A 15,909-nucleotide genomic window follows, 5' to 3' on the forward strand; every position below is an offset into this window, starting at 1 on the left:
ACAACTGCTTTTTTCTCATCTCTCATGATGTTACCTTTTCATTAATAAAATTTTTTGCAATATTTTTTTAAATTCCAAATCCTTTTAATTGGCTTTCAAGTGCAAATTGTTTATAGATTTATTACAATTTGTTTATAGATTGTTTCTCTGGCACGCATTCAATTAAAACCCATTATAATTATACCTCAGTCAGCATGGTTTCACATAACACGGAATAGTTTCGATACCAATTATTAGTGCTATGTGGGGTATTGTTGTATGTATATACAGTCCATTCCGGTTATTTGGGACATATCGAGACTAGTGCATTTTGGCCTGATTAAGCAGCTGCCACAATTATCGAAAGTTTCAAGTAAATAGTTAAAAATACAATGTACCCTCCCCCCTTTACAATTAGTTCACTGTACAATCAAATCATGTTATGACAAACTCACCATAGTATAGTGCCGTTCACTATACGATGTGTAGTAAGCCCCGGTCATTGATCACGTTTGTGAATTGAATTTTAATTCTATTAAACAGTGATTCTAATTAGAGAAAATTGGAGGAATATTATCCACAGGCTATAAAAGCACAGATATATAAGCACAAATTTATCCTTTATTACCTTACCAATTAAAAAATTATATGATACGTGAAAATCGGAAGAATATATGCGATAATCGGAATAATTAATACGTACTGTAATATGTACATACGAACTAGTTGACATTTCTGTTCACTGACATTCGTGGGGTGGGGGTTAAAATTTAAAACAGTAAAAAGATAAGCAATCAATAAAAAGAGAACGGCACACACAAATTGCAAGTAACACAATACGCAGAAGTGAGAACGGAGTAACGAGTTACAAAGCTTTAAAAATAGGAATGAAGGGAAGATCTGAAAATTAAATTTTTTATATGATTGAAGATTTCATGAAAGTGTAAACTCATTTCACCATAATAACCCACAGAATTCCAGCCGGCGGTATTATCGCAAATTCAGTAAGATCGAGTTTACTGCCCATTTATGATAGATTTAACTAATAGAAAAGCCCAATAAACAGGTGACTGCTAATTGTTTTGATGTTTTATGGTTATGACCTCCAGAATTTCGACCGAACCACATGGTACCGTCGGAGACAATCGTAGGGTAATTTCCAGTGCTGCGGTCTCCTGCCCCGATTAAACGGCATGCTGTCTCAATTAAGCGAAGTAAACCCTGGCTATTTTCTCGATTGGTTTCTGTTTTTTTAAGATTTTCCCCAAATAAATGGCTGCCCTGATTAACCGGTGGCCCAAATAACTGGAATCCACTGTGTGTGTGTGTGTGTGTGTATATATATATATATATATAAATAAAAGGGATTATTATTATTAGTGTAAAATATAGTAAGTAGATATTTATTCTTAGAATTAGACTAATGAAAATATGGTGTACCCTGGGAGCTATATATGTGTTGACCGAAAAAAGGGGGGGGGAGATAGGAAACGAAATTAAAATGAATATAACAAAGGAAAAAATAAATAAACCAAATGGAATTTTGAAGAGACGACCAAGGTGGAAATAGCATTGTGGTGTCATTCATAATTTTAGTGTCTTCTTCAGAGGTCATCCCCCAAAATAATGAAAAAGACAGCAATGTTCTTACTTCTGTTTCCGACATGTTCTGTTTGTCAAGATACACGTGCGAAAAACTACGTGGTAAATTTGTATAAATTTTGAATATAATTTAGAATAAAGTTAGCCAGTACAAAATTGTATTGATAAAGTAATACATACAGATCATGGATGACCTTACAGAAGTAAGTAGAACGATATGAAGGTGGAAAAACCAAAGAAACAAAGACAAAGGTAAAGAAAATTCGAATGACGGGAACGTACTGCTACTGGTTGGGCTGACAGAAAAGACTGTGACTGAGGATTACCAGTGTATTTATGCGAGGGCACATTATTGGCGCCTAGCGTTGAACGTAGTTGAGCGTAGTTTTCACCGCCCACGTAATTTCATTTCATCTCAAATGTACACCGAAATTTGGTTCAACGCTAGGCGCCACTAATGTGCCCTCGCATAAATACACTGGTAATCCTCTGACACAGTCTTTTCTGTCAGCCTGACCAGTAGCGGTAAGTTCCCGTCATTCGAATTTTCTTTACCTTTGTCTTTGTTTCTTTGGTTTTTCCCCCTGCATGTCGTTCTACTTACTTCTGTAAGGTCATCCATGATCTGTATGTATTACTTTATCAACACAATTTTGTACTGGCTAACTTTATTCTAAATTATATTCAAAATTTATACTAGATTTACCACGTGGTTTTTCGCACGTGTATCTTGACATACAGAACATGTCGGAAAGAGAAGTAAGAACGTGGCTGTCTTTTTCATTATTTTGGTGGATGACCTCTGAAGAAGACACTAAAATTATGAATGACACCGCAATGCTATTTCCACCTTGGTCGTCTCTTCAAAATTCCATTTGGTTTATTTATTTTTTCCTTTGTTATATTTATTTTAATTTCGTTTCCTATCTTTCCTCCCCCTCCTTTTCGGTTAACACATATTGCTCCCAGGGTACACCGTATTTTCATTAGTCTAATTCTAAGAATAAATATCTACTTACTATATTTTACACTAATAATAATAATCCCTTATATATACATTATGGTTGTAGGGTATTTTTGCGTTAGCAGTGACCCTGATCCATATTTCATGTTAACGTAATACTGCTTATCTAATCTTATCTAAATCTTAGCTTCCTCCCCCCCCACATATACCAATAGCTTCTCCATTCTATTATTCTATAAGATTATATATATATATATATATATATATACTACCATTAAATATTGACAAAAGTTACATTATAATAAAATAAATAATTGAGCATTCATTAGAGGCAGTGACTTGCAATTCCTCCATATGAAGCCGAAATATATTTTAAATTAAATAAAATAAAACATAAGCCAGTAGTATGGCAAAAACTGTAGAGCGAAAATTAACATAAGAATAACCAAATAAACAAACGAACGAAAAAGAAGAATAAAAGTTAGACATAAATAATAGCCCAGTAACCCCTATATAATTTCGAACTTTAAATCCAATTAACATGACATATATAAAATTTAGAATAATGCCAATTACATGTTAATTTCTTTGCTTCTTTGTTCATGCGACCTCCCGCATGACAAAGGCATTTCAGATCCTGCAATGCTATGTGATTCCGATTCGTTTTTGTGCTCCCTACACCTCCTGCAAGTTTGTCGCACTGCAAGTTCCGATTCGATATGTATATCGAATCGGAATCACATAGCATTGCAGGGTCTGAAATGCCTTCGTCGTGCGGGAGGTCGCATGAACAAAGAAGCAAAGAAAAAGAACAGAAACAGCAACTCGTTAGTGTAACCGAAATCATTTTAATGACAAGTTTTACATTGGCAAAAAGCCATGATACAGAAGGTGTTCGAAAGTTCGACCAGAAGCAGTCACACAGGCTTCACAGTGCCCCTGCATGGAATCCCTAACGTTCTGGAAGATTCCTGGCGTGTCTCGAATCTCCCCGGCAGCTACAGAGATGCAAGCGATGAGGTCTTCAACTGAATCAACGGGGGTCTTGTACGCTGCGTACACTCTTCTTTTGCTGTGGTCTTCATTTGACCCCAGCAGAAGAAGTCCAGGCATGATAGGTCCAGCGATCTAGCAGGCCAATGAATCGGACCACCACGACCTATCCAATGCTGTCCAAATGTGACTTTTAGGTGTTGGCGGACGTCATTGGTGTAATCTGGGGGAGCCCCATCATGCTGGACCCACATTGAGTGGCACAACGACTGAGGAACATGTGCTTCTTCAATAAGTTCAGGCAGGACTTGCTGTAGAAAGATCAAGTATGCCCTACTGTCCAGACGAGGGGGGCAGAAGGTACGGTCCAATGAGGTGGTCTCCAACAATGCCGGCCCAAACATTGACAGAGAAACGGCGTTGAGTTGCACGTGTTCGCTTACCATGGGGGTTCTCCAAAGCCCACAAATGGGTGTTATGTTGATTGAAGATTCCCTCTCTTGTAAACAATATGGATGCAGCAAATGCCCTGTCTGCCGCACTCTGTTGAAGAAACCAAGTAGCAAAAGTCCTCCGGAGTGGATAATCTGCAGGCTCCAATGATTGGACGCGTTGCAGATGGTATGAACTCATTTGGTTTGTTGACAGTATCCTCCATACATTGGATTGGGAAATACCCAATCGTTGGCCTATCTTGAGTATTCGTACTCGGATTGTCTTCTGCAAGACATAGGACATTCTCCTCATTGTCTGGCATCCTTGTCGTTTGCTCTCGATTCATGGTACCTCTTGTGAAACAACCAGTCTGACATAACCTTCTGTGCACACATGCGAAAATCGTATGATGAGGAGCACGCCTTTGCGGGAAACGTACCTGGTAAAAGTGCAGAGTGTCGTGCCCGTTACAATCCGCAGCTCCATACTCGAGGTGCATGTCGGCCAGTTCAACGTTTGAATACTCGTCCATCCTACTGCCTCGGGAACCGGTTCGCAAATGCTGACTTCCAGCGGGATCGCTGTTCATGCGACCTCCCATTCAACGTCCTTTGTCATGCGGTAGAGGTTCAGTTCAACGTCCTCTCCTGCATGATGAAGGCATTTCGGACTCTGCAATGCTATGTGATTCCGATTCGTCTTTGCGCCCCCTACACCTCCTGCAAGTTTGTCGCACTGGTAGTGAATCACCCTATATCTGATCCTGCACTGGTCAAAGGCCAGTGCCAGCAGGAGTCTCCACTAGGAAGTATTTCATAGTTGAGTGAGAAGGTATCTCCAGCGATCAAAAGCATGATGAGCAAATTCTTGCAGGGACTGGAAATATTCTCTGGTGCTCAGGAAGTCCAGCTCATTTCCGGGGACAGTGATATTAGTGGAGGGAAGAAGGTTCTGTCGAAGTTCTAGGTATTGATGGCAGTAGTATAAAATATGTTCCCAGTCTTCTGCGGTGCCACAAGAACAGAGAGGTGATTCAGTAATGTTGAAAGTTGCTAGTTTGGCATTAAGGGAGCCATGACCAGAGAGTAAGTAGAGTGTACAGACCATGGTGAAACCATTTCTGAGTGGACTCTAACATTGCAAAGGTGACTTTAGGGATGAACTTTAAAGTAACAAGACCCTTAGAGGTAGCGGACCATCTGTCTTGCCAACTCGCATCAAAATATTCCAGCAGCATCTTTTCTCTGCTTTAAGATCCACAGTGACATCAATAGTAATACCAAGGCAGGTAACAGGGACAGTGTGCCTAATGCAGAAGCATGGGCCTCAGTATTGAAGAAAGAGATCGAGGGCAGATAGCCGTTAAGGACCTGCAAAGCAGGGGTAGACAGTCCTACAGGCCCTCATTGCTAAAAGCATTTTACGTTGAATGCTGTGAAGTTTAGTCTGGACTGAAACCTTCTTAACATGCCAGAACCAGGTGGCCATGCCATAGGAACAAATTGGTAGAAACACAGCTTTATAATATAACCATAGAGAGCGAGAATTAAGACCCCAAGATTGTTTAGAGAGATGCAGAAGTAAGAAGGTAATTTTTTTGACTTTCTCTGAGAGATCTTCCAGGTGTTTAGTAAACATAAGTTTACTATCAATGTTCAGACCAAGAAATTTTAGAGAAGAAACCATGGACAGTGATTTGTTTTGAAGTTTTACAACAGGTGGCCGTGAAATATTAAATGAACCCTTAACAAGCATCATTTTAGTTTTCGTGGAGGATATAAATAAATTTATGGTGGACCATTGAGAGAGATCTGACATGACTAAATTGGCAGTACTTTCAAGAGAGGCACGGGAGTTGTCCTGGATCAGCAGGGTGAGATTGTCTGTGTAAGCCAATTTGGAAGTATAAGGAATAGTTTGAAGGAGCCATTCGTCAAGAACGATGTTCCAGACGAGTGGTCCAAGAACAGAGCCCTGGGGGCAGCCCCTAGTGACAGAGCAGGAGATGGAGTTAGATCCAGAAATAACAGAAACTGTATGATTTTCAAAATAACTTCTTAGAAGGTTATGAAGAGGACAATCAGCAGCACGTAAGCGAGCAAACAAACTAGACCACCATAATAGATCAAATGCCGCATAGAAATCAACAAAAATAGCAAGAACATATTTAGAGCTTGCAGAGTTAACTCGAGAAAGGAATTCGGTGACTGCTTCTTCAGTTCCTCGTCCAGTTCGGAAACCATATTGGTCATCTGATGCAAGAGAGGTGTTAGTGAAAAGAGAAGTGAGTCTTATAGCAATCAATCATTCAAGTGTTTTGGCCAAATGCAATAACAGAGCAATAGGATGGAAGGACTAGCTACTCGGGGTGTTAGAAGGTTTAGGAATTAGTTTAAGAAGAGCTGTCTTACAGATAACAGGGAAAGTGCTTTCATTCAGACATTTGTTGAATAGAGTTGGAAGAACCCTTGGATGTAGCTTGTGGAATTTTTTGATAAAGATGCCCTCATGAAGGTCAAGGCCTGGACAACTAGAGTTGTTAATTTTTAGGACAGCTGTGTCCACCTCCAGCTCCGTAAATGGCCGAGATTCAGAAGTAGTAGTATAGGAGTTATTGAGCTGTATTATTTGTTGATGAGTAGTCAAGTCATCCTCTGGATGTTCAGAAGGAAGCAGATTGTCCAAGATAGTGTTGATGGTGTCCTTCCAGGTGAGAGTTTCGCTGGTACTGGTACCAATAAACAGCAGGAGAATAGGATTTGTTCCTGGTAAGGCGATAAACAAGGCCCCATGAGTCCCGATTGCCAGTAGAAGTAACCAACTTCTGCCAAGGTTTTATTTTACTGGTGGTGATGGTCTTGACGTATTGTCTTTTGAGAACCTAATATTCTGTTTTAAGACTTTCGACATTAGGAGGTGGCCAGCTCCTGCGATGTCGTTGGTAAGTACGCCTAGCCAGATGCACTTGCTGACAAAGCAAAGTAAGTTCTCGGTTCTACTATGGAGTGGGATGGGAAGACTGAATTTTCTTTTTGGCTGCTTTGTAACAGGCGTGGCTGAGAGCATCATTAACATAGGAAGCTAATTCAGAAGTTGTAAAGTGATGGATGAAGTTTATGGTTTCAATTAGGAAGTCAGTGTTGATTGAGTCATCAAACCGGTTCCACATGATGCGTCGCAAAGAAAATCTTCTAAGGTCCTGTAGTGGAGGATTATACAAAGGGTACTAGGAAAGTTTTGCAATATGACGCAACAATGAATCACAGGAAGCTGCTTGTTGCTGCATGTTGAGACATGTTCATACGTGCATAGTAGCCGCCGCGCCAAGTCGATGGGCTCAGTTATTCATTAGTAGTGAGAGTGTAAATTGCTTGCGATGGCATCGTGGTCACGAAATGAGATAAGGACAGTTTTGCGGTATAATTTCGTGCGTGGTTTAACCATAGACCAGTGCTTAGAAGAAATGACTCTTGCACTAGATGATGATTGTCCACATTGTACAACGATATTCAGGTGGTATAGAGAATTCCAAAGGGGAAATTTCACTCTGGAGGATTCTGAGAGGCCGGGAAGGCCACGAACATCAGTTACGGAGGAAAACGTTACTGCTGTGAGGAAAATGCTTGACGAAAACAGGCGAGTGACCTACCAACAGATAGAGGATACTTTGGGTCTAAATGCACCAGCAATTTGTTCGATTCTGCAAGATCATTTGCACGTGAAGAAACTTTGTTCTCTCTGGGTGCCACATCAACTGACTGAAGAGCAGATGACACGACGTGTGACTTGGTGCCGGGAGATGTTAAAAAAGTTTGATAAGGGACAATCTCGGTATGTGAACAACATCGTGACAGGTGACGAGACTTGGCTGTACTATTATGATCTGCCGACCAAGGCTCAAAACAAAGTTTGGGTCTTTGATGATGACGACACACCTGTAATTGTCAGAAAATCCCGATCTGTAAAGAAGAAAATGATAGCTGTATTTTTCAAATCGAGTGGAATTGTGGAACGTGTCGTTTTGGACAAGCAGAAGACAGTCACAGCTAAGTGGTATACTGAACAATGCCTGCCTAAAGTCATTGGATCTATGAAGAACCTGCGGCCAAAGTCAAGAATGGACACCTGGTACCTCCATCACGATAATGTTGCAGCTCACCGCGCCAAAGCCTGCACCGAATATTTGACCACGACAGGACTGAAACTTCTCGAGCACCCTCCCTACAGTCCAGACCTTGCTCCCTGCGACTTTGCACTGTTCCCGCATGTGAAAATGAAGCTAAAAGGGAGGCGGTTTTCCAGTGATGAGGACCTTCTACGGGCTTGGGACAACGAGTGTGCTTTACTCCCTAGTGAAACTTGGCAGAACTGGTTTAAAGATTGGTTTCGGAGGATGGAGAGGTGTATTGAATGTAGAGGAAATTACTTTGAAAAAATTAAATAAACAAAGCTGTATTGCAAAACTTTCCTAGTACCCTTTGTATGATTGTGCAGAGCAAGTCACGGAGAAGGTGATCGCATGATGGTCACTTGAGCAAATTCACTGTCCAGTCAATGATATTTGAAGAAACAGTGTAAGAAGTATCAGTGATCAGACTTGTTCCACATGATGCATTGCAAAGAAAATCTAAAGTCCTGTTGTGGAGGATTATATGATTGTGCAGAGCAAGTCACAGAGAAGGTGATCGCATGATGGTCACTTGAGCAAATGTTAGTATTTACTGTCCAGTCACTAATGTTTGAAGAAACAGTGTAAGAAGTAGCAGTGATGTCTATATTTGATTCGCCATTTAAAGAGCTGAAGGTATAAGGTGAGTCGGGTTTATTTAGAAATATCAGTACATGAAAGGAGAAAGTCTTCTATGCACAAACCCTTATTATCAGTATGGTCGGAGTGCCATAGACTGGATTTGGCATTAACGTCTGATATTATAATGAGTTTGGCAGTACCTACCAACAGCGACTCCGTAGCCAGGTGGGAAGGAGCAGCAGTGCGTCGCACACACTTCTTGATTTGACTGGGGTTCGAGCCCATCACCACCAAATACGGAGGATGCGGAAAGGTCAGGGAATGACCACTGCATATCCCGGAGCAATATGGCCTTAGTTGCTAATACTCCTAAAAACCAAATAAAAACAACAAGTACCTACCAAAGAAATAACTTGATCGAGGTAGGCAAGATGAAGTGTAATGTCGGAAGTTGGTGGGCAGTATAGTGAAACTAAAAAGTAAGAGCCATGAGGAGTTGGTACACTTATGCAAACAGTGTGTTGATTGGTAAGACTAATTATCTTGACTATGTTCAATTTAGGATTGACTATGACGAAGGCTGGACGTGGTTCAGCATGTTCCGGCTGAATAACCCTAAAAGAGATAGGGTATCTGTCCATCATAATGTCCATCATAACCTCAAAAGACATCAGCCATACTTCTCTTCTTATTTGGTTTTTAGGAGCATTAGCAACTAAGGCCATATTGCTCCGGGAATATGCGGTGGTCATTACCTTGACCTTTCCGCATCCTCCGTATTTGGTGGTGATGGGCTTGAACCCTGGTGTAATCAAGAAGCGTGTGCTACGCACTGCTCTGCTCCTTCCCACCTGGCTATGGAGGCCCCATCAGTCATACTACATGATGGAGGAGATGGGGAAGGGTTGACCAGAATGACTAAACATGGGTTCCACAACTTCAAGCCTCCAATAAGCAAAGTGGTGGTATTGCATCAGTTGATAAGAGTCATCTACCACCTAGTAACACAGGGGTGGCATTCCTCCATGTGGTGTGGCTGCCACACCTCGACCCCTGCCTAAGTTGGTTCACACCTGGGTGGTCACCCACAGTGTGCTTGCGCTTGGGGGTTATACCCAGGATTACTAACAGTCCCACCATTGTGAAGGTGCAAGCAGAGGATTTGGCTGTCACAGACTGTCTGGACTTCTCTGAAATTGGCCCACTTGACTTTAAGTGTCACCCGAATATCAGATCCATCAGCGGACAACCTCAAGGGCCAAATTTCTTGAATCATATGGCTATACTAATGCTATATTAAAGGAATTGTTGCAAACAGCAACAAGAGTAATGCTGAAGCAGTGCTAATTGAGACTTGCATACCATTAAATCTGAAAAACAAATTCAAACTTAAATATAAAAAAAAAAAAAAAAAAATCCAGAATAGATTTTTGAACTTTAAATGTAAGGTATGGTGAAAATAAACACAAAAACAGTTTGAACATGTCAACATTGTTTACCTGTTAGTCGCTTTTTTGTTAATGCATTGATATTTATTATTATTTTTTTTTGTTTAGAGAACATCATCTGTTCATATAGTCTATTGGTTCCATATGTTCTTCCTTTATAACAAATTTATGCATATAACAAAGTTTTCATCAAATGCCTTTTGAGTTCATTGTACACATTCAATTGTATAATAAATTAGTCCATTTCAGCTTTCAGCCTCAGTTTCAGAATCAAAAAATGCTGCTTGTAAAAACAAGAAGTTTGCTCTGATGTGAGCCATTTGCATTTACCTTGGTAGTTTATACTTTGATGGTTGCAAAAATACAGAAGATGAAGACTTGTACTTTTCATAAGTTCTATGCTACCTTTTATTTTGATAAAAGATAATGGGAAATGAGTTTTCTTGGTAGAAATATGTTTTTAGTGTTTGATACCATTTTTGTTAATGGACAATTTGTGTTTCTTTGCATTCAAGTTTTTTGTTTCTGCAAGAGATTTTTCAATGAAATCGCTTATGGAAACAAAATCGTTAACAGTTTCACTGCTTGGTTTTTCAACGACCTTTTTGAGTTGGGATTGAGTTGATCTGGATTGGAAATGGCAGAAACATTTTTAGGAATTCTTTTCACAAAGACAATCAGTCATCCACTGTTAAAAGTTGCTTTGCAGAAATATCCAGCTTTTCTTTGGTCAGATGGGAAGAAAAACGTTTTGCAAGTAGGGTAGTAGTAGTAGTGGCATGTGATGCAAGAAAGCAAGTGTATGAGCTTATGCAGCATAAGCCAAAAAAAAAAAAAAAAAAGAAAAAATCACACCGTTCCCTCCAAATGCCTGTCCAGTTCCTCCTTAAATGTATTTAACCTATCAACTTCCGCAACGACAGATGGAAGTTTGTTCCAGCAATTAACCAGCCGCTGGCTAAAGGCAAATTTTCGCACATCTATTCTACATCTGCCTTTTCTTAATTTGAATTTATGCCCCCTTAGGTTTGTAATCTGAACAAGTGGAAGGATCCCATCAGAATTCAGCATGCTCAACCCATTCAAGGCCTTATATACCTCAATCAGATCACCGCACAGGTGCCTAGTCTCCAGCCACTGCAATTTGCAGAACTTAAGCCTCTCTTGGTAAGAGGATCCCTTCATTCCCCTCACCAATCTTGTTGCTTCTCTGTACACGCTCAAGCAAATCTACATCCTTCCTAAAATTAGGCCTCCAGACCTGTACGCAGCACTCAAGGCGTGGCCTGACCATCGCCTTATACAGAGGGACAATCACCTCCTTTTCCCTGCTAGCAAAATTCCTATATATCATTGACAAAATCCCATGACCTGCCCTGGCAGCCTGTCTGCATTGCTCAGAAAACTTCATATCTGACTGCACAATTACTCCCAGGTCTTTTTCACTTTCTACCACCTTAAGTGTAGTACCACACAGTTGTTAGTACACTCCAAGTGAAGGGTGTTCTCCCTTCAATTGGATGGGGGTGATTCCCTAGTGTGGATTACAATCCCAAGTTGCATTTAAGAAGCAGTGTGTGTGTGTGTGTGTGTGGATTACAATCCAAAGCTGCATTTAAGAAGCAGTGAATGTGTTAATATAATGTATGAAAATCAGTGGCTTTTAATGAGTTTTAAGTGAGCAAAACCATTTAGCTATTTCCATTGTATGAGTCAGTTGACCAAACTTCATATGATTTTTCTGTTCACTTGCACATAACATGTTATTTGTTAATTTTATATAGCTGACGCAGTGGATGAAGAAGAATTAGCTGACTATGCATCTCAGGTAAGTTCCCATTTAATAAATCTCTCGGCAACACACACACACACACACACACACACACACACACACACACACACACACACACACACCACTAACTAAATACCACTGTATGCAGTGACTTCTTTGTTAAGTTAAATTGATGTACAGGCAACCCCTGTATAACATGGTACTTGTACAACACGGTTTCGCTCTAACATGATTGATAAATTGCGGCAATCCTCGCATAACACGTTCTTATATAACACGTGTTTTGCTCTAACATGGTTAGAGAATTGCGGCAAACTTCGCATAAAAGGGTATTTTTGAGCTTTTATGCAGGGAATAAGTTAGATTTAAATTTTCAACTTTTCCATTCTCTTTTGTGAATCCCCGATTTTGGCTCACTAGTCATTATGCAAAAAAATAAAATAAAAATATTGGGAAATCCCCATATTTTATTTTCTTGGGAAATCTCTGTGCTATTGATCTAGATTTCAAAGTCTTATTACTATTGGCAGGCCATCCAAAAGATTTAAGTCATCCAAACGTTGAAGTAATATTCCTACCACCTAATACCAAATATTTAATTAACCTTTAAAACTCATTACATCAGAAAATCGTTATTGATTGGATTTTGGAAAAAATTGATTCTGAATCTATTGAAGTGATGGAGGTATGGAAACATTTTTCAATTGTGGACTGTATCAGAATCATAGCTTTGCCACTCAAAGTAAAACCAACCGTCTGCATCAACTGAGTGTTGGAAAAATCTATGGCCAGAGTCAGTTTATTCACGAAATATGGTCGAACCGGCAGAAAACAGAATCAGTGCGATAATACAACTTGATAAGTCGGTAGGAGTGAAGGTTTTGATCATATGATTAGACGTTCAAGGATTACTGGTAGAAAAAGAGTCTGGCAAAGTGGATTTGGTGGAAAATTGCATTAGAGATAAACCAAATCAATTCAGACGAAAATTCTGAAGTTCCAAATTTTACACTAAAAAGTATACGGGAAGGCATAAACTTAGCCAAGCAATTAGAATCTTATTTTTTGGATGCAGATCCTTCGACTGAAAGGAGCACAGAGTTCAAAAGGGAGCTTCAAAAATGCTTAGCTCCATACCATGAAATTTACAAAAAGCTATCGAGCAAAAGCAAACAAACCAAGATTACTGATTTTTTAGAGAGATTGGAAGATGAAGCAGCGATGAAGAGGAAGAAAGTTAAATACATTATCTGACCTATATGTATCACAGTTTATAAGGTGTGTGTTCAGTTATTACAGTTTTTAATAAAAATTAAGTTTCCAATAGTTATAATAAAAATAGTGTATTTTTTGTTAGATTTTGGAATGTAACCCCCTTTTTTGTGCTGGTTCTTAGTCCTGTATAACATGGTTTTGCACTACCCAAGATTTTATAGGGTATAAAATTTATATTCTATATTCTATATATACAGCTATATAGAATAGCTATATAGTGCAAGGAAGCCTGGGCTTTTGCTGCACAGGACATATAATAACCCACCTATTTGACTCCCTCATCATATAGGTAGCTATCCATCTGTGCGTTGAATTTTCCCAAGCTGTCAACCACCTGTTTCCTCAACCACCCATTGAGGCAACTTATTCCAATAATTATCAACTCACTGGCTAAAAGAAAATTTTCTGCAATCAAGTTTAACCTTTCCTCCTATAATTTCAATTTATGGCCCCTAGTTCTGAAATCATAACAGTGAAATTTTACCCAAATTTCAGAACCTTATTCACCTCAATCAAATCTCCACTGAGTGTCTAGTTTCCAAGCTCTGTAGCCCACATGTTATACCTTCATGAAAACATGAATCTTTTTTTTTTTTTTTTTTAGATGTGGTCTCCGTATTGTAAGACCACACTTGGTAAGTGTGGTCTTACAATTGTCTTATACAGTGATATTATGGCCTCCTTATCTTTACAGGCAAATGATTTGCTGCCTGCGTACACTGCTTAGAGAACATATCTAACCATAGCATAACTTCCACATTACTTCTTCTCCTATTTTCAGTTCAACTCCACCAAATGTGTAAGTTATTTTGGAATTGCGATTTCCCAAGTGTAAGACCTTGCATTTTGCTGCATTAAGATGTAGCTGCCAGTTTTCTGACCACCAAGGTGGTAGATGACTTTCATCAACCGGTGAAATACCACCACTTTGCTTATTTCGAGGCTTGAAGTGGTGAAACCCATGTTTAGTCTCTAGAGCAAAGTTTCCGGCATCCCCCTCTCCTCATACTTCTCCTTCAACCCATGCACGGTACTAAGTACTATAGGTTTTGATACCTTTCGTGTTTGGGGTTCTCATAAAAAAAAAAAAAAAAAAAATCTCTGAGCTATAAGTCACCCTAAAGAAGCGTGCTTGGCACCACTCATTATAGTGAATGGAATGAAAGGTTGCTCTTACAAAGAAAGGCTTAAATCTTGCAAATTACAGTGTCTGGAGACTAGGCACCTGTGAGGTGATCTGATTGAGGTGTATAAAGCCTTGAATGGTTTGAGCATGCTCAATACTGATGGAATCCTTCGTCTTGTTCAGAATAATCATTTGAGAACATAAATTCAAATTGAGGAAAGACAGATATAGGATAGATGTGCAGAAGTTTGCCTTTAGCTAGCGGGTGGTTAGTTGGTGGAACAGACTTCCATCCTTTGTGGAAGTTGATAGCCTAAATAAATTTAAGGCTGAGCTGGACAGGTACTTGGAATGAACGGAGGGGTGAAATGGGAGCATTTTTTTTTGGCTGATGCTGCATAAGCTTGCTTTCTTGCATCATATGCTAATGCTAAAAAGAAGTTTGCTACTTTTTTGCCAGGGACTTCTTGTAATTTGACTAGGCTTGTCTAACTGCATTTGTGACTTTATTTCAGATGGGTTTACACTTGGAGGTTTCTGCATCCTATGATAGAAAATACATGGAATGCATCATTTATATGCATTTCATGTACAGTGAAACTTCTCCTAATGAACACCTCTCTTTAACGGACATCTCTCTACAAGGGACATTACCAAATTCCCCAACTCTCCTCTATTGGTTTTAACGTGTTTTCAGCTTCTGTCTAGTGGACATTCTCTGTAACGGACGCGGACAGGCAATCTGCACTGTTTCATTTAGATTAGCACTTAATTTGATCTCCCCATAACGGACAGCGGGCGAGCTCATGGCCCTTTTTCTAGGAACGTATTGCCTCAATCGTGGGTTTATTTTCTATTTCTGATTATCTGAATTTTATCAAGGTTTACGTCGCGGTTCTAAACCCTTTTTCAAGAATTTTAAGGCACGTGTTAAACTTCTGATGAATTCGGTGTGTGCAGGGGGGGGTGGAATCTGGTCGGCCTTTCGTCTTTTGAGTTTCAGTTTTCAGTTTTGTTCAGTGTCGTGTGAAGTGCACAATGTCTTCTCGTAAACATTTAACTTTAAAAGATAAAGTCAAACTCATTAATGCGTATGATTGGCAAAAAAAATAGTGTTCACAATCTCGCAAAATTCAAAATCGGGAAGACGCAAGTAAGCGACATCCTAAAGGAAAAAAAATGAACTGCTCAAACAATTTTGGCAACACGTAAATGATCAGGTTTAAAAATCATTCCCGAAAACTGTTGGACTTCAAATTGACAATGTTACATATGAGTGGTTTTGTCGCGCACTTGCTAAAAAAATTCCCATTAATGGGCCTATTATTAGGGAATAGGCTTTGGAGGTTGCGAAATCTATGGGAGTAAATGAGTTCAAAGCTTCTGTGGGATGGCTAAACAAGTTCAAAACTCGGCATAAAATTTCTTGGAAAACCCTAAGTGGTGAAGGTGGATCTCTTGATACTGGGGTTGTAACAGAGTGGACCGTCAAATTGGAAGATTTATGTTGTGATTTTGAAGCTAAGTATATTTACAACTGCGACG

The 15,909-nt window shown here is 39.6% G+C and overlaps 1 protein-coding gene across 1 annotated transcript in view; it reads left to right on the forward strand.

The window, feature by feature from the left end:
* The window catches only part of Nup75 (nuclear pore complex protein Nup75), a 459,526-nt gene that overhangs the window by 80,831 nt on the left and 362,786 nt on the right, over positions 1-15,909 (forward strand). The window contains exon 6 of the mRNA XM_090389073.1: positions 11,956-11,999. Coding sequence (XP_090245199.1) covers positions 11,956-11,999 — 44 coding nt within the window. The remainder of the gene's footprint in view (positions 1-11,955; positions 12,000-15,909) is intronic.

The sequence above is a fragment of the Mastigoproctus giganteus genome, chromosome 14 (assembly GCF_048544385.1).
Source record: "Mastigoproctus giganteus isolate SK-2022 chromosome 14, ASM4854438v1, whole genome shotgun sequence".
Classification (NCBI taxonomy): Eukaryota; Metazoa; Arthropoda; class Arachnida; order Uropygi; family Thelyphonidae; genus Mastigoproctus; species Mastigoproctus giganteus.